Source organism: Vigna unguiculata, chromosome 6 (assembly GCF_037176805.1).
Source record: "Vigna unguiculata cultivar grain cowpea cultivar isolate G323 ecotype 2 chromosome 6, ASM3717680v1, whole genome shotgun sequence".
Taxonomy (NCBI): domain Eukaryota; kingdom Viridiplantae; phylum Streptophyta; class Magnoliopsida; order Fabales; family Fabaceae; genus Vigna; species Vigna unguiculata.
The window spans coordinates 9,292,323-9,315,985 of record NC_140797.1 but is presented as its reverse complement, the minus strand read 5'-3'; the positions used below and the strand labels follow the sequence as shown (position 1 = coordinate 9,315,985).

Here is a 23,663-nt window from a genome sequence, read left to right as displayed (position 1 = left end):
ACTTTTGTTTACCTATGAATTTGACAATATCATTTTCCGCTAAACATGTACAATTTATAACTTTTCTTGTCATCCTAAATTATAACTTTATTGTAAAGTAATGTTACATACATAAAAATCCATTAGTGGGAGTTTATTTCTAAGTTACTGACATTAGTAAAATTTGTCAGTATAATTGTCTACCTATAAATAAAAGTTTTGTAACTTATTTTAAAACTAAATTAAAAGATGAAAAATAAAATTATTAGTCTACCACTAAAAAAGAGAATATTATAAAAGTAGTTTATTCATCTAGAGTTTGATTAAAAAGCAAATTAATTGCCACAATTACCACCAGGTCCTCCAAACATGAGAAAGTAACCCAAGTCGGGTCCTTTATCTCCATAGTATCTAACATCATAACAATAGGGATTGTCAGTGAAGGAATGAGTTTCATATACTTTAGCTCCATGAGTTTTTCTTTCATTATCTTGAATTGAAACCTGTTTAAAGAAACAAGCGTGCCTAGGATTATCATCACGAGGAAAATGTCCAGACCCCATTTGAGGACTATGAGTACCAGGATGAGTTCTTGTTCTTCCACCCCACCCTACTTGATCAACTGAGCTCATGTTTGAGAACAATTTTGCTGGAAAATATCCAATAAACTTATTCCCTATACTTATCCACCAATTTTTGGTCATGGGATCCTGAAAACATACACACACTTTTACCAAATAAAATATATATCATGCCTAGTGTTAATTATGTCTACCGTATAATATTACTTTTTATTATCACTATATGAAATCACTTAAAAAGTGTATTCAAGAAATCAAAATATATTGATATCTTATGACTTAAATCTAGTTCTATCTTTTTATTGTAGTGAAAGTTATATACAATGATTATGACCTGGGAAATAGAAAAGACAGATGCATAAAATGGTCCTTCATAATGAGAGACGGTGGTTATGGGTGCACCGAGGTAAAGTTCTTTGTTAGTTTGAACAAAACCTGCACATCGAATATTGTAGCATCCTGTCTTCTTGTAGTTGTCTGACTGTAAATTTTTAAAACCATATCAAATTTTGAATAATGATATTAATATGATACATTAATTAATTAAAACTTATTTAGGATCTATTGTAAAGACATAATTATATCCTTATACATGAAATCAAAAAGAGAAAAACATATCCTTCATTGAGTGAGAAAAACTTATTAAGGGAGCACATCTATGTTTCATTTCTATAAACTAAGCAAGTGTAAACAAAATGTAATGATATGTTCTTACCGTCCATGAGGTATAATAATGGGTTTCATAATCACCGTATAGTTGTGGAATCACCTGATAGTAATGATTGGATTAATTAGAATATTCTATTCTTTTTTTCAAATTAATAGCAATTAAGTCACACAAATGTATAAACGTATGAATACACTCACATTCACATGCATGACTGCATTACACATGTATAAACGTATGAATACACTCATACTCACATGCATGCATGTGTTACACATGCACACATGTACTCACCCATATATACACACCTACCTAGTGGCAGATCTTTAGCCAATATTTTGGGGTATCCAAATTTTGGTTGAATTACTCTTTTAGTCTCAATTTGGTGTCAATTTTTTTAAAAATGGATGCAATTTGATCTTTTTCGTTTGATTTCTTAAAGTGGAGCAAGAATTTTTCATCAAAATTAACACTAGGATTATGTCAATTACATTAATAAATGACAAAATTGCATCATGTTTTCAAAAATGACAAAATTGCAATTCAGATTACAAAAACTCGAGGACCAACCTTTTATTTTTGAACTAAAATAGAAAACAAAAGAGTAATTCCAAATTTTTTATATAAATTAGTAAAAACATTGTGTTTACTTATTATTATAATTATTGTTATTATTATGATTATAAAATTAAATATGATTAATTTTTCTTTTACTATAATTAATTTTCATTTATAATGGTTAAGTTTCAAAAAATAATTAAATTGAAAAAATAATCACTTAAAAGATAATATTAATAAAATAATTATTTTTATTTAAAAAATATTTAAAAGATAAAATTGAAAAATAAATGTGGAACAAAAAAAGACTTTTTCTTCATATATAAATATAAAGGCATAAAACTTTATCAAAATTGGGGGTTTTGAAATTATATACTAAATTATATAAATATAAAAATAAATTGGGGGGTCATGACCCTGCTTAGTCCATACGTAGTTCAACATATGCATCTATCCAAATGCACAAACACAACCACACACACATGCACACACGTGCGACACTATTAAAAATTCTCATATTTTATGAAATTTTTCTTGCAAATTTGTTAAAGAAATTTGGAAGAAAAGACTTTTTTTCAAATATTTTTGTTAAGAATCTTTATTGGCAGGTAATTCCTTCTTGGGTAATTATTTCCTACAAAATTATAAAATTTATAAGTATTTCCTACAAAATTTGTTGTGAAAAGTGTTTTATACAAAATATTTTGCAAAAAAAATGGGAGCAATTTCATGCAATTTTTTTCATAACAAAATGTATAAGTATTTTCTACAAAACAAAATCACAACAAAATGGGTAGAAAGTATGAGTTTTTTAGTAGTGGAACACATACACACAAACACATACACATGGACACACAAACACAACACCCACACGCATACATACACCTACGCCCACGAAAACACACACATCGACATGCATATGTCAAAAATGCTAATTGTGAAAATTTCAACTTACATGCCATCCTAATGAGATTTTGTTAGTGGATTCTTTCGGACCATTTTGAACCCATAAATTAGACATAGAGATTTGAAGCTTGGTATCAACTCGTGGATTATAAATAGTATTTATACCCCCGACTCCGTAATAAGGACCATAATTTGGTTTAAGGGAAACTTCTGCAAGCTAAAAAAATTAATATATTTAGATAAATAACCAAAATGAAAAAATAAGATGGAATACAATTAAAAATAAATAAAGTACTAACATTTTAAACTACTTTTGTGAAAAGATCTTACATGAACACCAGGAACGTCTTGAACCAATATATGGTCGTTGAGTAATGATTTTTCTCTAATAAGGTCATCTTTTGTTGTTCTCATTATAGGAATAGTCCCCATCGGACACTCATGCTTACCCAATCCAAAAATGGTTCTAGTTCCTAAATTTTTCTGCCTTGTCTCTCGAGTCATATTTTGAAAGTTTGGTTTTCTCTAAAAGTAAAAAAATCAAGAAACAAATTTCAGACCATAGAAATTATGGTAGAAAAAGGGTTGAAAGTTAACCCCAAATATTAGAATGAAAAATGAAAGTCAAATTTTTTCGTAATTAAAGGTTTTAATTATATACCTGCAACTTATGGCCCTTTAGTAAAGGATGGTCAAATGATGGTTGTTTGTAAATGTCAACGCAATCAACAATGTGTCCGAACTTCGTCTATCAAATACAAATTAAAACACATACAAATAAAATTATTAAACCATGTAGTGTGATATCAACTAAAGGAAACATATCATGAAATATTAAAAAGTTTAGACACACATGAATACTCTTAATAGGAGGCTTATTAATAAGCTCAAATTGTTTCTCGAACTCCAAATCCTCTTTTACTATATATGAATCTCCATCAACTTTATAGCTAACATGACTACTCCATAAATACAGGACAAACAACAACACATGGATCATTTTTTTTCACAACTATTACCCAACACAATAGCTTGATACACAAATATATATATATATATATATATATATATAATAAATTGATTGAAACGTCAAATTAATAACATTTTTAACGAATAATATAGTCAAACATACATACATATACATATACATACATATACATATATATATATATATATATATATATATATATATATATATATATATATAATCATGAATGTATAAACAAATATAATACTCATTTTGTTTCTTCTCATTTATTATTTTAAATCTTTTATATAAAATTTGAACAACATATTTAAAATATAATAACTATTATTACTTATTATATAGCATTTAATATGACATATTTATTACTTATTATATGACATTTATTAGCATTTATTATATGTCATTTATGAAAATAAATTGATTAAAATAATCAAAGTTATAATAACATATCTAGAAGACTAAGAAATTAAAACCTAATCGTGAATGTCATAAAAGAATCTACGATGTTCAATTTGGCATCTTTTATAATTTCACTACAAGAAAATTTATAAATTGTGACAAATTTTAGTGTTCAATAATCATCAGTAACTATAGTAACCAATTCAAGGCGCTACTACTGCGTTTATGGTGGCTAGAGTTTGCTCTTTGAGTTTGATGAAAGGTGCGGTGCAGGTCTGTTACGACAAGTTTGGTGACTCACGTTTTTTGTGTCGTGGTGTCGTGGAATGATTTGCTCGCAGTGGAGATGGTTGATGAATCTGTGTTGGTTGACGACGACGTGAATTTGTGTTATGCATCATGTTGTAGGTTGCATTTTCTAGCGTAGCGAGGCTGACAATGGAGGGACATTCACGATGCTTGGCAATGCTCCAACAAGTTGTTATAGGTAAAAACACGGTTGACGGCATAGTGAAGTTCCAACGTTGTAGTGGTTCTATTGAAGAAGAGGTTAGGGTTTCTGTTTCGGAGAAGTAAAAAAGATGATGACGTGGTGTGATGTGGTTGGACAATTTAGTGAGTGGAAGATAATGGACACATTTGGGTCTAATTTTGTGAGAGGTAGCAAGGTTGGACATATCAGGGTGCATAATGGGTTTTTGGATGGCTCATTTGAAAATGGTAGAGTGTATGAGTAAATTAGGGGGTGTAGAACATAATGTTTCAAAACTTGGTGATTTTGGCTTATTTGAATGTATTTTGTGACTTTGAGCAATTTATTTTCATACCTAAATGAGCTTAATCTTAACTAACTTTAACTACATGAACAAACATTAGAATATCCAAAAATATTTAATACAACTAAAAAACAATTTTTAATACATTTTTATGTCACCAATTCAATAAGCTCAATTATTACGTATCCTAATTAAATCAATATTTTCAGCACTGAAATTCAACCAAAGATTCATAATTACATATCAAATCGGGGAAAAAATATGAACTCATCACACCTTCACACTTATCCTTTTGCACTCCTAGACAAAATTGAGTAATTTCAAAACTTGTTTTGGATTATTTTATTTCATATTTACAATGAATTAAAGGATTGAACATCACTAGAAACAAATCAATCTTCTAAAAGTCAATTTATCATGCATATAGAAATGGAAAAGTTTATTTTTTACACGAGTTAATCTTTTGACCCTTACCTATGTGAGCTTGGGCCACGAGGTCCAATTACTTGTGATGATTGTGTATTATTAAAGAGATGTAAATGCTAATAAATATCATATAATAAATAATAAATACTAAATATTAAATGTTGTGTATTAATTTCTATATAATAAGTAACATACAGTAACTATTATATGTTAAATATATTTTTCAAATTTTATTAAAAAGAGTTAAAACACTATAAGTCCTTTGGTGTGTTCGTGTTGCTATAATTGTTTCATATTATGTGTATGGTTTAAATTGTTAGCTCACCCTATATGCTTGTGCTTTGACGATGATCGTGTACGCGGTACACGGGAGTAGATGATGTTGTAGATGGGTCTGGTGAGTTAATATTAAAATAGGATATTACGAATTTAATTAATAAAATAGGATACTAATATTAAAACCTCATTTATTAAGATCCATTTTCCAAAACACAGGAAATATAAAAACTTTATTTCATAATAAAAACTAGCTCATAATCAATTATTATAAAATTCAATATATTATCAAAAATCGTCTCATAATAAAACCAATTTCTCTAATTCAATTGATTATAAGAGAAACCTTAAAATTAATAAAATAAACTCTCTATAGAAATGTTCCCATGATAGCCCACGCTCCGATTTTATGTCTCAACAAATCCACCTACAACATATAGGATGAGCTAACAGTTTAAACCATACACATAATATGAAACAATTATAGCAACACGAACACACCAAAGGAATTTCCATCCTTTGATTCCATAACACGTGATCACTACCATGTTACCCATGTTCTATATCTTCTAATGAATACCTCAAGATGTCTTGTTGCCACACCTACCAGCCATAACTGGTAGAACACGTGCGGAAAACCATGCTACGGACAACACTCTGTAACGCCAGATGGACTTCCCATTATGAATATCATTCGTAAGGTTCCAAGACTACCAAACTCGTTTGATGAGTCATTATTTCCCCTCCATTCCACTAGCCTTTGTGTACCCATTTGATTGTTGTTCAGTGCTTAATTGTTTATCTTTAGTGTGTTTTCATCTACTGGGCTTTATTGGGCCACTGTTCCAAATTTGGGTTAATTTCACATTATTTGGCCTAATTTTTGTTTTTAATTATTTTTAAGTATTTGGGTGAAGCAATTTTGGAGCTTGGACATTAATCTTCATATGAAGAGAGTTGCCATGTCATTTCCACGTCATTTTCACGTCATCTAAGTGAATGGGCCAACATTTGAGGCTTAGTAGTGGCATTTTTGTAATTCTACACCTAGTAGTGGCACTTTTGTAAATAGTAGTGGCTGAATTGATTTGACCACGAGAAATTTAGGTCATTTGGGCATGCCAGCTAGACTTCATCTCTTCCAACCTTTATTTTCAAGTTTTCAAGCTTTGGTGGGTGTCCATGGAGGTGTTCCTTTCGTTTTTCACGTTTATGAGTTATGTCACAGCTTGCTTTAATATGTGGGTGTTAACTGCCTGAAATTTATTGTGCTTAATGACATAATGAATCCATGGTAATTTTTGCTTAGTTGATTACTTAGGGTTCATGAGAGCAAATTTGAATAGAACAATTAATTTGGTAATCTATGATTGGTGGACTTTCAATTGAATCAAGGAATCATTGTGTTTTCATATAACTGTTAAATTTCTCTGCAATTTTGTGAATTAAATTTTGGTCGAATCTATCAAACCCCCCTCCTTGTGTTACAGTGTTGTGTTTGAATCTGGAAATTTGAAGCTTTGAACAAGAACATTGGTCGTTGGGAGATGACTTGGTTCAACTTTCACATACTGTATTTAATCTGTTTTAATTTGGTGGGGGTACGACCTCTATCACTGTTGGTCTCATACCAAGGAGGGCAATCTATTTAGACCCACCGTACGAGCCACAACTCGCACACTCATACCGGCAACACTCGCCATTCGAGCCACGACTCAAGAGTTTCTCGTGCTCATGCGCCATCCCGAGCCACAACTCGAGGGATGTCATTCTGAGCCATAACTCAAGGAATGCTACGTGTTTAACCCTTATCCCGAGCCACAACTCAAGGGATACATTCCGAGCCACTACTCAAGGAACACCAGCAAGCCGACCTTTAAGGTATCATTGAAGCATTATAGACCACGTGCATCCACACCACACAAGCAATTACTTTGACCATGGATCGAGGATATATGATGCTCCCACGAACCTACTTGGACTTAGTCCTGCCTCTGCGAACCTCCCTACTCATAGTCCAACTCTACAGACCTCTCCGCCCGTAGTCCAACGCATGTGATCCACCAACTACGAACCTCCCCGCTCGCAGCATCTCTCAAGTGTGAGCACAAAACATACGAACCTTCTCGCTCATATCTCCACACAAGAGTATTAGGATATGAACCTCCCTGAGCATATGTTCGTTTTTACAGTAGGGTTTCACCGTGAGCTTAGTTCCTAACTCTGTTCCACTGTCTTGTTCAGTTCGCAAGTCCACTCTTTGAGTTATTGTGCTCCGCTAGTTAGAGTCAAGGAACTTTCTAGCTACTTCCAGGTAAGGGAAGCTAGAACCCTTTTGTTTGATGCGATTGCGGTTTGTTTTGTTTGTATTTTCATGATTCTTGAATTGGTATGTTGTTGTGGATACATGGAATGGGTTGTGTTGTCGTTGGTTTGTGAAAATACAACTGCTGCAGGTACGGACAATGGCGGGGACTGATAATCTCGCCCAAGCGAGCTTGTCTCGCCTAGGCAAGGTGAGCAGAGGCTCGCCCAAGCCTTCTCGCGCGAAGAGTCGCTCAGGCGACCCGCTTAGTTTTGAGCAAGCGAGCGTCTCGCTCAGGCAAGGAGCGTCTCGCCTAAGGGAGAACGTGTAGAGGCCACTGTTCCAGATTCTCGAGCTCTTGCCTAGGCGAAGGGAGCTCGCCTGAGCGAGAGTCTCTCTCTCCTGGGCGAGGCCCTTCAGCCTGAACGAGGAGCTGGGCGAGAATTCATTTCAGATTGGTGTTCTTCTTGTTCTTAGGTGTTTGCCCTATATTTGATTGTACTATTATATGATGGCATGAGGGAAATGAGTATGCATGAGTGGGAGGGTGTATGAGTTATGAACAATGGATTTTTGAATAATGCTTGATATATAATAAACATGAGATGGTTGGTATCAAAATGGCACGGTATTGGCATGAGGTGAAATGTTATATTTATGGTTAGGGATGGATGAGCTGGAATGGGATTCTACATTAAATTTGAATGAGGAAATTTGGTTATGAAGATTGGCATGAGAGTCCTGTGCATGGAAATGATTAATTTATTGACTGATATGCTTGGTCTGTGTCAATGTGTAAATCCTTGAGTCTCTGAGGGAAAATTGATTCATTGTAACACTTGTAACACATAGCTCGGGGGTGAGCAGCTTGGGGGTGCGCAGAGGTATCCACCACAAGTGCAAGCATCCGCTAAATCCGACCAGGTTATATGTATCAGGATGAGTCGAGACGAGTCTTAGTGCATTGCTTGGAAGGTCTGATGAGATGCCTCGAGCCAAGGGACCTACAACAAGAGCCATGGCTAGGAGAATACAAGAGGAATGGGCCTTAAATGCGCATGCAAGGCCCAAGATGAACTTCACATGGGCCATGGAAGATGTGAAGACCTAGTCTAAGAAATTTTGCTTGTAAATACTAGATTAGGATTTTATTTTGGGCTTTGTATTTTGGGCCCAGTAGAATAGGGTTTTATTTGGGCCATGTATTGGGCCTTAGAGGAAATTGGGCTTTAGAAGTAATTTTGGACCAAAAAGGGGAATTGGGCAAAATGGGCCAAGAGTAGTGTGTCTACTCTAGAAAATCCTAGAAGCTTCTCAAACTTGCTCTCCAAGGATGAGAGTTAGCTTCCCATGGCAAGACAAGTGTGACTTGCTTAGGTGGGAAGTCACACCTCCCATATGCTCCTTTTTGGCTCCAAAATTCAACTTTCTAGCCTCCTTTTTCCCTCCACTTTTTGGAGACTCCTTGGTCTCAATTTAGCCTATAAATAGAAGGCTTAGGAGATGTATTTTTCAGCTTGAAATTGAGTAATGAATTGCTGCCCAAATTTGTGCACAAATCTCTTTTGAGCTCACCTTAGAGTAAACTCTTCTCTAGTTTACTCTAGTCTTCTTCCTTAGGAGTTGGCCTCACCTCTCTTAAGAATCCTTTCACCTACACCAAACCAAACACCTTAAGCTTCTTTCCTTCATGCTTCTGTATCCAACACCAGCCATGGAGCCTCCATTCTTCATGCAAGCGTCAATGGAGACAAGAAGATGCCATCATGTGGTATCATGAGCCTTGGTTTTAATGAGTTAAGTGCTTGTTCTCCATTTTTCTTTCAATTTTGTGTTGTTCATCACTTCTTCTACTTGTCTTGCTGTTTTTGTTCATTTTATTTTGAGTATTAATGTCTTTTTACTTTGGTTCATCTTCATTTGCTTCATCTTGAACCATCCTTGTGTGCTTTAGGTGTTCTATTTGGTTTCTACCGTTTACTTTTCATTTTAATTGAGTATTTGTTGTTTTTTTTTCATTTCATTCTCTTGTTCTTGAGTTTATTTTTATTTTAAGATCCATATGTTTTGTCTAGAGTCATGTTTAGTCCATACATGTCATTAATTCCTTGTTTAACTTTTAATTTTCTTTGAATTTGTTGGTGATGTAAGCAATCCAAGTGATTCACCTCTCTTTCCTAGAGGAGAACTAAAAGCTTTTGCTATCTACTTCTTCTTTGAATTTTTTTTAAAGACCAAAGTATTCTAAAAAAAATGTCTCAACCTCCTTCTCAATGTATGAGTGCTTCAAATGAAGAAGAAATAAGTTTGAAACAAATACCCTTTGATTTGAGAGCACTACTACGTTGGAAGGAAGATGAAATAATTGCAAGGGAAAGGAAAAAACAAGAAAGAGATAGGTTTCATCAACTTTTAGATGAAGAGAGGAGGGGAACAAGAAATATGGAAAGGTTGCATGAGAGGATGAGTAATAGGAGTCAACATTTGTACTCCCACACTCCAACACTAGTCACACACTATGAAGAAGAAGATAGTAGACTAGTTGACAACTTCTATCAACCTCCTCCTCCTCTAAGAAGAGAAAGAAGAGAGCCTAGGGAACCAAGAGCCATTAGAATAGACCTCCCTCACTTTTATGGGAAAGATGATGTTGAAGCTTATCTTGATTGGGAAATAAAGGTTGAGCAACTCTTTGCTTGCCATCAAATAAGTGAGGAGAGGAAAGTACCCTTAGCTACCCTTAGCTTCTAGGGCAATGCTATGTATTGGTGGACTGCCCTCGAAAGAGATAGGAGAATCAATCAAAGTCCCGAGGTCAAATATTGGAATGACCTCAAAGGAGCCCTTAGGAGAACACATATTCCCTCCTACTATCATAGAGAGCTAATGGATAAACTCCAAAGACTCCATCAAAATAAAATGAAAGTGGAAGAATATAGATAAAAGATGGAGTTATATATGATGAGGGCTGGGATTAAGGAGTTTGAGGATACCACCATTGCAAGGTTTCTTAGTGGCTTAAGTCTTGAGATAAGAGATAGAGTAGAATTGTTGCCCTACCAAGACTTAAATGACTTGGTTCAACTTTGCATAAAGGTAGAGCAACAAATTCTAAGGAAAATTTTTTGAAATGACTACTCTAACTCTTATACCAAGAAAGAATTCAAAAGGGAGGGTAAGCAATTCAAAGAGGAACCCTCCAACAGTTTCAAGGAAAAGGAGAAACCAAGGGAAGGCACATCTTCACATACTCGCACTAGTGAAATCAATGTTTCAAGTGTCTTGGTAGAGGTCATGTTGCATCTCAATGCCCCACTAAAAAGACCATGATCTTAAGGGGTGTTGACCACTATAGTAGCCAAGATGAGCAAGAAAGTGAGAGTGAGACTTCTAGTGAGGAGTCTAATGATGAGTCTAAGGAAATTGCCTATCCTTGTGAAGGAGACCTTCTAATGATTAGAAGACTTCTTAGCAACCAACCCATTCCAAAGAGCCAACACAAAGAGAGAACATCTTTCATACAAGATGTAAAATTTTAGAAAACACTTGTTCTCCCATTGTTGATAGTGGTTCATGTTGCAACTGTTGTAGTACAAGGTTGGTTGATAAGTTGGCTTTGACTATCATTCCACATCCAAAACCTTACAAACTGCATTGGCTTAATGAAAGTGGGAATTTGATAGTCCAACATCAAGTGAAGGTCAAGTTATCCATAGGAAAATATGAAGATAGTGTGCTATGTGATGTAGTACCTATGGAAGCTTGCCATGTTTTATTGGGAAGACCTTGGCAATTTGACAAGAAAACCATGCATAATGGTCTTACCAATGAAATCACCTTCACTCACAGGGATAGAAAATTTGTCTTGCATCCTTTATCACCATCCCAAGTGGTAGAGGATCAAATCCAAATGAGAAAGAAGTTGGAAAAGGAGAGAAAAGAGGATAAAAAAAAAGTCCTCCCTCTCTCCCAAAAAAGTAACTAAAGATGAATCTGAGGTGGGAGAGATTGGTGTTTTTTCTCCCAAGGTCATTCAACACGAGAACATTTTGACTATAAAATCTTTGAACCAAGTTCTCAATGATGAACAACCTTCATGCCTCTTGTTGTGTAAAGGAACACTCACATGCACTACCACATTTCTTGAACTTAAGAGTCTACCTCCTAAAATTGAAAATTTTTTGAAAGATATTGAGGATAAATTCCCTAAGGAAGGGCCAATTGGGCTTCCTCCTTTTAGAGGAATTGAGCATCAAATAGATTTAGTGCCTGGGGCAAGTCTTCCAAATAGACTAGCCTATAGGACAAATCCTCAAGAAACAAAAGAGATAGAGTCTCAAGTGCAAGAATTGTTGGAGAAGGGTTGGGTTCAAAAGAGCCTTAGTCCTTGTGTTGTGCCTGTTTTGTTAGTGCCTAAAAAGGATGGAAAGTGGAGAATGTGTTGTGATTGTAGGGCTATAAATAACATCACCATCAAATATAGGCATCCAATCCCTAGGCTTGATGACATGCTTGATGAGTTGCATGGGTCCCTCATGTTTTCTAAAATTGATCTATAGAGTGGTTATCACCAAATAAAATCAAAGAAGGTGATGAGTGGAAAACCACTTTTAAGACCAAATGTGGACTATATGAGTGGTTGGTGATGCCCTTTGGGCTTACTAATGCACCTAGCACATTCATGAGGCTAATGAATCACGTTCTTAGAGAATGCATAGGAAAGTTTGTGGTTGTCTACTTTGATGACATTTTGATCTATAACAAGAGCTTGCATGAGCACATAGACCATCTAAGGTCTGTCCTTACCTTCCTTAGGGTAAATAGTTTGTTTGCAAATAAAGAGAAATGCACTTTTTGTGTAGATAGTGTTATTTTCTTAGGTTTTGTAGTAAATAAAAATGGGGTTCATGTTGACCCTACAAAAATAAAGGCCATCCAAGAATGGCCTACTCCTAAAAATGTTGGAGAGGTTAGGAGCTTCCATGGTTTGGCAAGCTTTTATAGGAGGTTTGTTCCTAACTTCTCTACTTTGGCTTCACCCATCAATGAACTTGTCAAGAAAGATGTATCTTTTAATTTGGGTGAAAAACAAGAGTATGCTTTTCAGCAACTCAAGGAAAAGCTCACCAATGCACCCATTCTAGCTTTACCAAACTTTTCAAAAACCTTTGAGCTAGAGTGTGATGCATCCGGTGTAGGAATAGGTGCTATGTTGTTGCAAGGAGGGCACCCAATTGCTTATTTCAGTGAAAAACTTCATGGTGCCTCCCTCAACTATCCCACCTATGATAAGGAATTGTGTACCTTAGTTAGGGCCCTTCAAACTTGGGAACACTATCTTGTGTCCAAAGAGTTTGTCATTCATAGTGACCATGAGTCGCTAAAATATTTGAAGGGCCAACACAAGCTGAATAAAAGACATGCTAAGTGGATGGAATTCTTGGAACAATTTCCTCTGGTGATAAAGTACAAGAAGGGCAAAAGTAATGTGGTGGTTGATGCATTGTCTAGAAGACACACCTTGTATTCAAAATTGGGAGCCCAAATTCTTGGATTTGATCACATTCCAGAAATGTATAATCAAGATTCTGAGTTTTCCTCTACTTATGTTGAATGTATGGAAAGACCTCAAGGAGGTTTCTATGTGAATGAGGGGTATTTGTTTAAAGAAGGAAAAATTTGTATTCCCCAAGGTTCACAAAGAAAACTCCTTGTTCAAGAAACACATGAAGGGGGATTAATGGGTCATTTTGGGATAGAAAAAACCCTAGGTCTTTTAAAAGAGAAATTCTTTTGGCCCCATATGAGGAAGTATGTCCAAAGGCATTGTAATAGATGTATTTCATGCTTACAATCTAAGTCTAAAACAATGCCTCATGGATTATACACCTCCTTGCCTGTTGCTTCATCCCCTTGGGAAGATATAAGTATGGATTTTGTCTTAGGACTCCCAATAACACAAAGGGGTTTTGATTCCATTTTTGTGGTGGTAGATCGTTTTAGCAAAATGACACACTTTATACCCTGCCACAAAGTGGATGATGCTAGCAACATTGTTAGGCTTTTCTTTAGAGATGTGGTCAAGCTTCATGGTATACCCCGCACCATAGTTTCTAATAGAGACACCAAGTTCCTTAGCCACTTTTGGAAAACACTTTGGTCAAGGTTAGGAACTAAGCTTAATTTCTCTACTTCATGTCACCCACAAACTGATGGGCAAACTGAAGTTGTTAATAGGTCTTTGTCTACTATGTTAAGGGCAATTTTGAAAGGGAACCACAAATCTTGGGATGAATGCCTTCCCCATATTGAGTTTGCCTACAATAGAGTAGTTCATAAGACTACTAAAATCTCTCGATTTGAAGTTGTTTATGGCTTTAATCCTCTCACTCCCACGGACTTGTTACCACTTCCTACATCTTTTGATTTTATTCATAAAGAAGGGGTGGCAAAATCTGATTTTGTTAAGAAAATGCATGAAAAGATTAAAAGCCAAATCCAGCAACAAACAAAGAGGTATGCTAAGTACAACAATAAGGGGAAGAGGGAAATGTTTTTTGAAGAAGGGGATTGGGTGTGGCTACACCTTAGAAAAGATAGATTTCCTAAGCAAAGGAAGTCTAAACTTAGCCCTCGAGGTGATGGTCCCTTTAAAGTGTTGAAAAGAGTAAATGACAATGCGTATAGGCTAGAGTTGCCTGAAGGCTATGATGTGCATGCCACCTTTAATGTTGCTGACTTAATACCTTTTGCAGGTGGTCCAGATGATGAGGCAGAGACTACAGATTTGAGGACAAATCCTTGTCAAGAGGGAGTGGATGATGAGATGCCTCGAGCCAAGGGACCTACAACAAAAGCCATGGCTTGGAGAATACAAGAGGAATGGGCCTTCAATGCGCATGCAAGGCCCAAGATGAACTTCACATGGGCCAAGGAAGATGTGAAGACCTAGCTGATAGAGGTCGTACCCCACCAAATTAAAACATATTAAATGCAGTACATGAAAGTGAACCAAGTCGTCTCCCAACGACCAATATTTTCATTCAAAGCGAATTTTCCAGATGAACACAACAATAAAACACAGGGTGGGGGGGTTGGCAGACAGATTCAGAATGCTAATCAATAGATTAATTTAAATGCTACAGTGACTAAAACCGTATTGACATCCCTGATTCAAACGCAATTTCACTTATCATAGGCCACCAAATTAACACCAATCATGCCTTGTCTCAATCCACTAGATAATAATTCACTAAGCGAAAATTACAATCTAGCTTCATTATGCAATTAAGCAATGCACACATCCTTAAATTCGTGACAGCCAAGCTACATACATTAAGCATGAACGTATCTCAAACAAAACACATGCAATTACTCTGTAAATTAAGCATTGACATATTCACCACATGCATTCCACGAATTCAGAACAAAAAAACATGGCAGATTTCACAAAACAAGCACAACCTCAAAGCTTCATTGCATTTTTCATCAAGGAGTCAATACACGAATTTAGCTAGACATGGAAATGAGTAATTAAACACTTCAAAACTGAAATCACAAAAATCAGAACCAAGAACCCTAACTTACCAAATCTGAAAACGCAATTCAAGAGCAAAAATTGAGATTTCAAAGCTTAAATGGAATGCAAAACGGTGTTATCATATATAAATGCGAAAACCCTATGAATGGGTATTGTTCCAAGTCAATAAAACCCACAAAACGAACTGCCCAACCAAGAAAACGAATTCAAAACGTAAAACACTCAATGGGTGCTGTCAAATATGCATAAAAACGGTAAAAATGAGCCAAAAACGTGAAAAACTGCAAGGGGGGGGCATCCATGGAAGCTTGGAGAACGAAAATGGAGGTTTTGAAGAGAGGTTCAAGATGATGGAGCGGCTGCCTCCCTCATGCAGACCTAATTCGTGGTCATATCACCCATGCCACTCATAATTACAAAACTGCCACTTTGTCACCCAGATTTACAAAAATGCCAGTCTGGGCCTCAAATGTTGACCCATTGACTTTGCTGACGTGGAAATGACATGGAAATAATGTGGCAATGATGTGGAAAGTCTCTTCAACTAAATATTAATGTCCAAGCTCCAAAATTGCTTCACCCAAATACCTAAAAATAATTAAAAACAAAAATTAGGCCAAATAATGTGAAATTAGTCCAAATTCGGAACAGTGGCCCAATAAAGCCCAACAGATGAAAAACACTCTAATGATGAACAATTAAGCACTAATCAATTGTCTAATGGGTGCACAAAGGCTAGTGGAATAGAAGAAAATAATGACTCATCACTAGCCTAAGACATTTTTCTTGTAAATACTATATTAGGATTTTATTTTGGGCTTTGTATTTTGGGCCCAGTAGAATAGGGTTTTATTTGGGCCATGTATTGGGCCTTAGAGGAAATTGGGCTTTAGAAGTAATTTTGGACCAAAAAGGGGAATTGGGCCAAATGGGCCAAGAGTAGTGTGTCTACTCTAGAAAATCCTAGAAGCTTCTCAAACTTCCTCTCCAAGGATGAGAGTTAGCTTCCCAAGGCAAGACAAGTGTGACTTGCTTAGGTGGCAAGTCACACCTCCCACATGCTCCTTTTTGGCTCCAAAATTCAACTTTCTAGACTTCTTTTTCCCTCCACTTTTTAGAGACTCGTTGGTCTCATTTTAGCCTATAAATATAAGGCTTAGGAGATGTATTTTTCAGTTTAAAATTGAGTAATGAATTGCTGCCCAAATTTGTGCACAAATCTCTTTTGAGCTCACCTTAGAGTAAACTCTTCTCTAGTTTACTCTAGTCTTCTTCCTTAGGAGTTGGCCTCACCTCTCTTAAGAATCCTTTCACCTACACCAAACCAAACACCTTAAGTTTATTTCCTTCATGTTTTCGCATCCAATACTATCCATGGAGCCTCCATTCTTCATGCAAGATTCAATGGAGACAAGAAGAAGCCATCAAGGTCGTAACATACTTGTGTGATGTGTGTATAATGGACTGTGAATATGTATCTGATTTCATTGATGAAATGGTTTTGGCTCTAGCTTACCCTTTGCTTGTTTAATGTCTTGTGTGTGGTACTTCTCTTTTGCGATGATCATCAAATTATTGATGTGAGCAGAAGCGAGAGGTTCTCGCGGTCAACAGGGGAATGGTGACTCCGCTGCGTAGCCCGCCTAGGCTGGATCTTGATTCATGATCTTTCTTTTAGGGCCACGGCCCATGTAGCATTTGTCCTCTACATTTCAATTTGATCCTGTAAAATATTTTGTAACTATTTCCTTTGGCACCGTTACGCGTTTTGGTTGGTTGTAGGGAGTTACTTTTAAACTCCGGGACTACACTGAAATATTATTCTAGTGTGACGCTTCTTTAATTACGCTATTAATTAAATTGGGTGTTACATAAGTTAGTATTTTAATATATATTATCACCTTTTCTTTTGTTTTTGTATAAATATTAGTAATTTGTATTAATCAGAGCACGAAGATTGTAATCTATTATTGTTTTAGAAGAATTACAATAAACGAAAATGTTTCGATATATAGAATAATTTTTCTTAAATACTTTTTGGCCCACAAATGTAATTGCATTTTATATTTTTAACATCCTATTTATTACGATTGTATTTTTAATGTGTGAGCAAAAACATAAGTAATATTAAGTGTGTATATTTTAGTCAAATTCATTAAACTAAGCAACACTGATAAATTATATTTGATTCACTTTTCATTCTATAATATAATTATTTTTCATTGCATCTTAATTATTTAGATTAATTTGTCAGACTTCATATTTTTGAAAACAACTTGTATTAAGTATATTCTATAAAATATAACAGTTAAATTAGTAAGTGTAATTATGATTTACAAACCCACTTATGGTTCTCACCATCATATTTAATAATAAATATATGTGATATGGATTTTGTAATGATTTCAATATCGCCTAAAACATAACAAGAACCACGTAACTTGTTTTTTTATCTGAAAAAAAAAAAAAACAAAAACGTAAAGTGACGTGGTTGTGAACCATAGCTATAGAAATTTTGTTTGCAAGTACATAATTAGATTAACATTAAAATCATTTACATAAAGTTTTATATATTTGAAGTTAAATATTCATGATTTAAATTATCAATAATTTAAAATGCATTTAATTAAAATTAAAGTATGCATTTACTTTTAATATTGAAAATAAGTTAGTGTTTCAATATATATTCTCTCCTTTTCTTGTTGTTTCAGCATAAATATTTATAATTTGTAATAAACAAAGCACGAGGATTCTAATGTTTTTTTTTCAGCAAAGAACGAATAAATTAAAGAAGAGTACTTATCGGGTACTCTAACCCTTTTACAAAAAGATTATAACGTGTACAAAAAGATATAAAAGTTTGGCATTGAAACCTTAGAAAACATGACAATCAATAACTAGAGATCCATCAAAGATTAAAAAGATCCTAAAGAAGATGCACATGGGACTAAAGCAGTAGCCATAAACTTGTTCTGCTGCTCCAAAGTACACAGCCAAAAATAGAGACAAAAAGACCCTACACATGAATAGGTATAGGCAAAGCGTATAGAATGATGTATTCAAAGGTCACCAATACCATGGAACCCAACCTCAAGCAATAAGACATAATAATGTATTATTTTATAGTTTAGAAGAATTACAATTGATGGAAATGTTTCAATATCACAGTAATTTTTCTCAAATATTTTTTTCCTACAAGTGTAATCGCAATTTATAAATTTAATATTATGACTATATAAATTGACTGTGAATAATGGACCGTGAATATGTATCTGATTTCATTGATGAAATGGTTTTGGCTCTAGCTTACCCTTTGCTTGTTTGATGTCTTGTGTGTGGTACTTCTCTTTTGCGATGATCATCAAATTATTGATGTGAGCAGAAGCGAGAGGTTATCACGGTCAACAGGGGAATGGTGACTCCGCTGCGTAGCCCGCCTGGGCTGGATCCTGATTGATGATCTTTCTTTTAGGGCCACGGCCCATGTAGCATTTGTCCTTTACATTTCAATTTGATCCCATAGAATATTTTGTAACTATTTCCTTTGGCACCGTTACGCGTTTTGGTTGGTTGTATGGAGTTACTTTTAAACTCCGGGACTGTGTAAGGCCCATTAAAATTGGCTTAATACTTTCTGCCCTAAAGTAAAGGGGCTGCCCTTGTAAATGGGCCTAGGGTGGCCCAAATGATAAAACCCAACCCTAATTCGCCCTAACCCACTCACTTTCACTCCTTCACAGAAACGTAGTCGTCTCCCTCCGCTGCCAAAAGAGCTCTGCTAGGGTTCGCTTCCTCATCTCGAACAAGTCTGCTCAAGCTCAGATTTTGGTCTTCTGCTCCATGTAAGTGATTCCCAATCCCATGCCTGTTCCATGTAAGGGCTCTTTTCTGTATTCCTTCACTTGAGGTCCCGTAATAATGCTATTTTGCTACTGTTTCACCAGTGTCCAGTCCATCTCTCGAGCTGCAGTGCTCCATGGCCCAGAGTCAAAGTCTCGCGTAACCCCTTTCTAGGTACGGGAAGTTAGGGTTTTGCGAAATAATTGATGTTCATGTTTTTTTTTTGAAATGTATGTGTGATTTGACGATCTGTACGCTGTCTTGAGTGTGTGGAATGTGCTATTGAACTGTTTGGCTGTGTTTCTGGTCTGTTACGCGCCTGAGCAGTGGGTGAGGACTGATAATCTCGCCCAAGCGAGCTATCTCGCCCGGGCGAGATGAGCTGAGGCTCGCCCAGTAATTCTCGCGCGAGAGGTCGCCCAAGCGACCAGCTCCATTTTTTTTTAGCGAGCATCTCGCCCAGGCGAGGAGGGTCTCGCCTAAGCGAGATAGTTCAAAGGCCACTGTTCCAGGATTTCGAGCTCTCGCCTAAGCGATGAGGTCTCGCCTGAGCGAGAGACTCTTTCGCCTGAGCGAGACTTCTCTGCCTGAGCGAGGGTGCTGTTTAATTTGGTGTTCCTTTCTGTTTGGGATGGTTAGCATGTGATTAATAAGATTATTGCATGATGGTATGATGGGTTGAATGTATATATATATATATATATATATATATATATATATATATATATATATATATATATATATATATATATATATATATGATGAAGGGGGTACTCATATGTGATGACGGGTGAGAGTGGCATGATCTTACGTAAATATTACATGAGTGGTTAGATATGTATGTGATCACAAATCGGGTATGAACAACGATGAACCTTGGTGGTTGGTAATTTTGTGGCATGATATTGACATGAGGGGAGATGTTTCCTCAAGGTTGGTAATACGAGCTGGTACTGATTGACATGTGATATATGGGGGTTGTCTATGGATGTTGGTATGAATCTTCCCTGCATGGGTATGTGATTATTTCCTTGCTGATTTATGATTGTTAGTCTGTGTCAGCGTGTAATTCCTTGGGGTCTCTAGGTGAGACCTCCGGGGCTGCGCTTCAATGGTCGGGACGTAATCCCATGGCCCTTGTTAGTGGGTGTCCATGGTGGTGCCCCATCTGTATAACTAGGTAAGGATTCAAGTTAAGGTTGCATCCTGACACTCTAAGGAGTCAGTTAGTCTCACTTAGAGCGGACTGACTCCTGTGGTGAGAGTAGCAAGAGGCCTGAAATTCATTTAAGGGCTAACCTTGTGGCGAGGGAAAATTGATCCACCGTAACACTTGTAACACTTTGCTCGGCGGTGAGCAGCTCGGGGGTGAGCAGAGGTATCCACCACGAGTGCGGGCATCCGCTGAATCCGACCAAGTTATACGTATCTGGATGAGTCGAGTCGAGTCGTAGTGTATTGATTGAGAGTCATAACATGCTTGGATGATGTATGGATATTGAATGGTGAGGACTATATTTTGACTGTATGATATATGTTGTTGGCACTAGCTTACCTGGTTTATTGCATGGTTATCTTGTATGTGGTTCTTCTTTCTTGCGATGATCATCAATTTAATTGATGGGAGTAGATGGGCGAGGTTCCAGAGGTCAGTAAGGAAATGGAGATTCCGCTGCATAGTCCGCGTGGACTAGTTTATATTTCTGTATGATTTTATTTAGGGTTGCGACCCATGTATCTGTCCGTCCATAGATTTATGCACTCTGGTTAACTTTTCCTCTGGTTTCTTTTGGGCATCGTGGTGTGCCATGAGTTGTATGGAGTTGAGTTGAAAACTCCCAGACCGCGCTTTTATGTTATCTTTTTTGTGACATTCCTTTATAATTTCACGTACTTAATTAAATGGGGTGTTACAGACTGCGCTGAGATATTATTCTAGTGTGACGCTTCTTTAATTACGCTATTAATTAAATGGGTGTTACATAAGTTAGTATTTTAATATATATCTTTTGTTTTTATATAAATATTAGTAATTTGTAATAAACAGAGCACGAAGATTGTAATCTATTATTGTTTTAGAAGAATTACAATAAACGAAAATGTTTCAATATATAGAATAATTTTTCTTAAATACTTTTTGGCCCACAAATGTAATTGCATTTTATATTTTTAACATCCTATTTATTACGAATGTATTTTCAATGTGTGAGCAAAAACATAAGTAATATTAAGTGTGTATATTTTAGTCAAATTCATTAAACTAAGCAACACTGATAAATTATATTTGATTCACTTTTTATTCTATAATATAATTATTTTTCATTGCATCTTAATTATTTAGATTAATTTGTCAGACTTCATATTTTTGAAAACAACTTGTATTAAGTATATTCTATAAAATATAACAGTTAAATTAGTAAGTGTAATTAAGATTTACAAACCCACTTATGGTTCTCACCATCATATTTAATAATAAATATATGTGATATGGATTTTGTAATGATTTCAATATCGCCTAAAACATAACAAGAACCACGTAACTTGTTTTTTTATCTGAAAAAAAAAAAAACAAAAACGTAAAGTGACGCGGTTGTGAACCATTGCTATAGAAATTTTGTTTACAAGTACATAATTAGATTAACATTAAAATCATTTACATAAAGTTTTATATATTTGAAGTTAAATATTCATGATTTAAATTATCAATAATTTAAAATGCATTTAATTAAAATTAAAGTATGCATTTACTTTTAATATTGAAAATAAGTTAGTGTTCAATATATATTCTCACCTTTTCTTGTTGTTTCAGCATAAATATTTGTAATTTGTAATAAACAAAGCACGAGGATTCTAATGTTCTTTTTTAGCAAAGAATGAATAAATTAAAGAAGAGTACTTCTCGGGTACTCTAACCCTTTTACAAAAAGATTATAATGTGTACAAAAAGATATAAAAGTATGGCATTGAAACCTTACAAAACATGACAATAAATAATTAGAGATCCATTAAAGATTAAAAAGATCCTAAAGAAGATGCACATGGGACTAAAGCAATAGCCATAAACTTGTTCTGCTGCTCCAAAATACACAGTCAAAAACAGATACAAAAAGACCCTACACATGAATAGGTATAGGCAAAGCGTATAGAATGATGTATTCAAAGGTCACCAATACCATGGAACCCAACAAGGAGCCAAACATAACCTCAAGTAATAAGACATAATAATGTATTATTTTATAGTTTAGAAGAATTATAATTGACGGAAATGTTTCAATATCACAGTAATTTTTCTCAAATATTTTTTTCCTACAAGTGTAATCGCAATTTATATATTTAATATTATGACTATATAAATTGAGTACAACAAATGGCAAATTTGAAATCTCTAAAACTATTTATATACAAATATTATATATATATATATATATATATATATATATATATATATATATATATATATCAAAAACATTACACAGTGAAATATTTCTAATTGTTATAAATTAATAGTCGTCAATTGATTTGATATAATTACTCATATGATTAATATGATTGATACTTATATGATTCTTTATGTAAATATTTTTATTAACTATTTGATTTATATTCTTTATGGGTTACCATGTTGTATCTATAAATAGGACTCTTCCTATCAATAATAAGACACACAAAGAAGTTGCTCTTCATTCTCTCATTCTCTATCTTTCCTTTACTTCTTCTCTATATTATTAGATTTATTTTATAACACGTTATCAATACCATGCTCCAACCAACTGAATGCTAGTGGAAGCATTTTACTCTCTGACGACAATGTCGTCTCAATCCAATCTCTTTCTAATCCTTACTTCATTTACAATTTTATCTTATATTCTTATTCTTGTGATAAGAATTGTTTGACTTTATCAATTTTCATCTTCGTCTTATTATTTTTTTTTATTATGATAATGATTATTATTATTATTATTATTTCTATGATGATTATTACTATTATTCTATGTAATAATTTTTAAATATGTCAAATCTTGCAAATTTTGAATCTTTCATCCTTGATATTACAAGGAAAAATTACTTATATTGGATTTTAAATGTTGAAATACATTTAGATGCAATGGATATTAGGATACCATTAAAGAAAGAATAAAGCATCTAAGCAACTAATTTGCTCCTACGACAACAATATTGTGAAAATAGATTTCACAAATATGATGAATTCATTTCATGCCTTTGTATGGCTGAACAAAACAATGAAGATTTTGATGAAAAATCATGAGATCCGCCCATTCTGCTTCATTCCCATAAGTGAATGCAACATTAAATATTATGAATTTATTTAATGTCTTTGTGTGGCTGAACAAAGCAATGAGTTTTTGATAGAAAATCATGAAACTTATCTAATTGGTTATGCTTATTTCCCATAAGTGAATG

General features: G+C 34.8%; 1 protein-coding gene across 1 annotated transcript; it reads right to left on the bottom strand.

Annotated features, from left to right (window-relative positions):
* Nucleotides 1–224: 224 nt before the first annotated feature.
* On the bottom strand, nt 225–3,700 carry LOC114186590 (protein neprosin-like). The gene is made up of 7 exons (XM_085674161.1): nt 3,545–3,700; nt 3,353–3,439; nt 3,022–3,216; nt 2,741–2,908; nt 1,276–1,329; nt 895–1,041; nt 225–689 (listed from the first exon to the last, which is right to left on the bottom strand). Exons 1-7 carry the CDS (start codon nt 3,689–3,691, stop codon nt 315–317), a joined length of 1,173 nt encoding a protein of 390 aa, XP_085530287.1. The 5' UTR covers nt 3,692–3,700; the 3' UTR covers nt 225–314.
* Nucleotides 3,701–23,663: the final 19,963 nt, after the last annotated feature.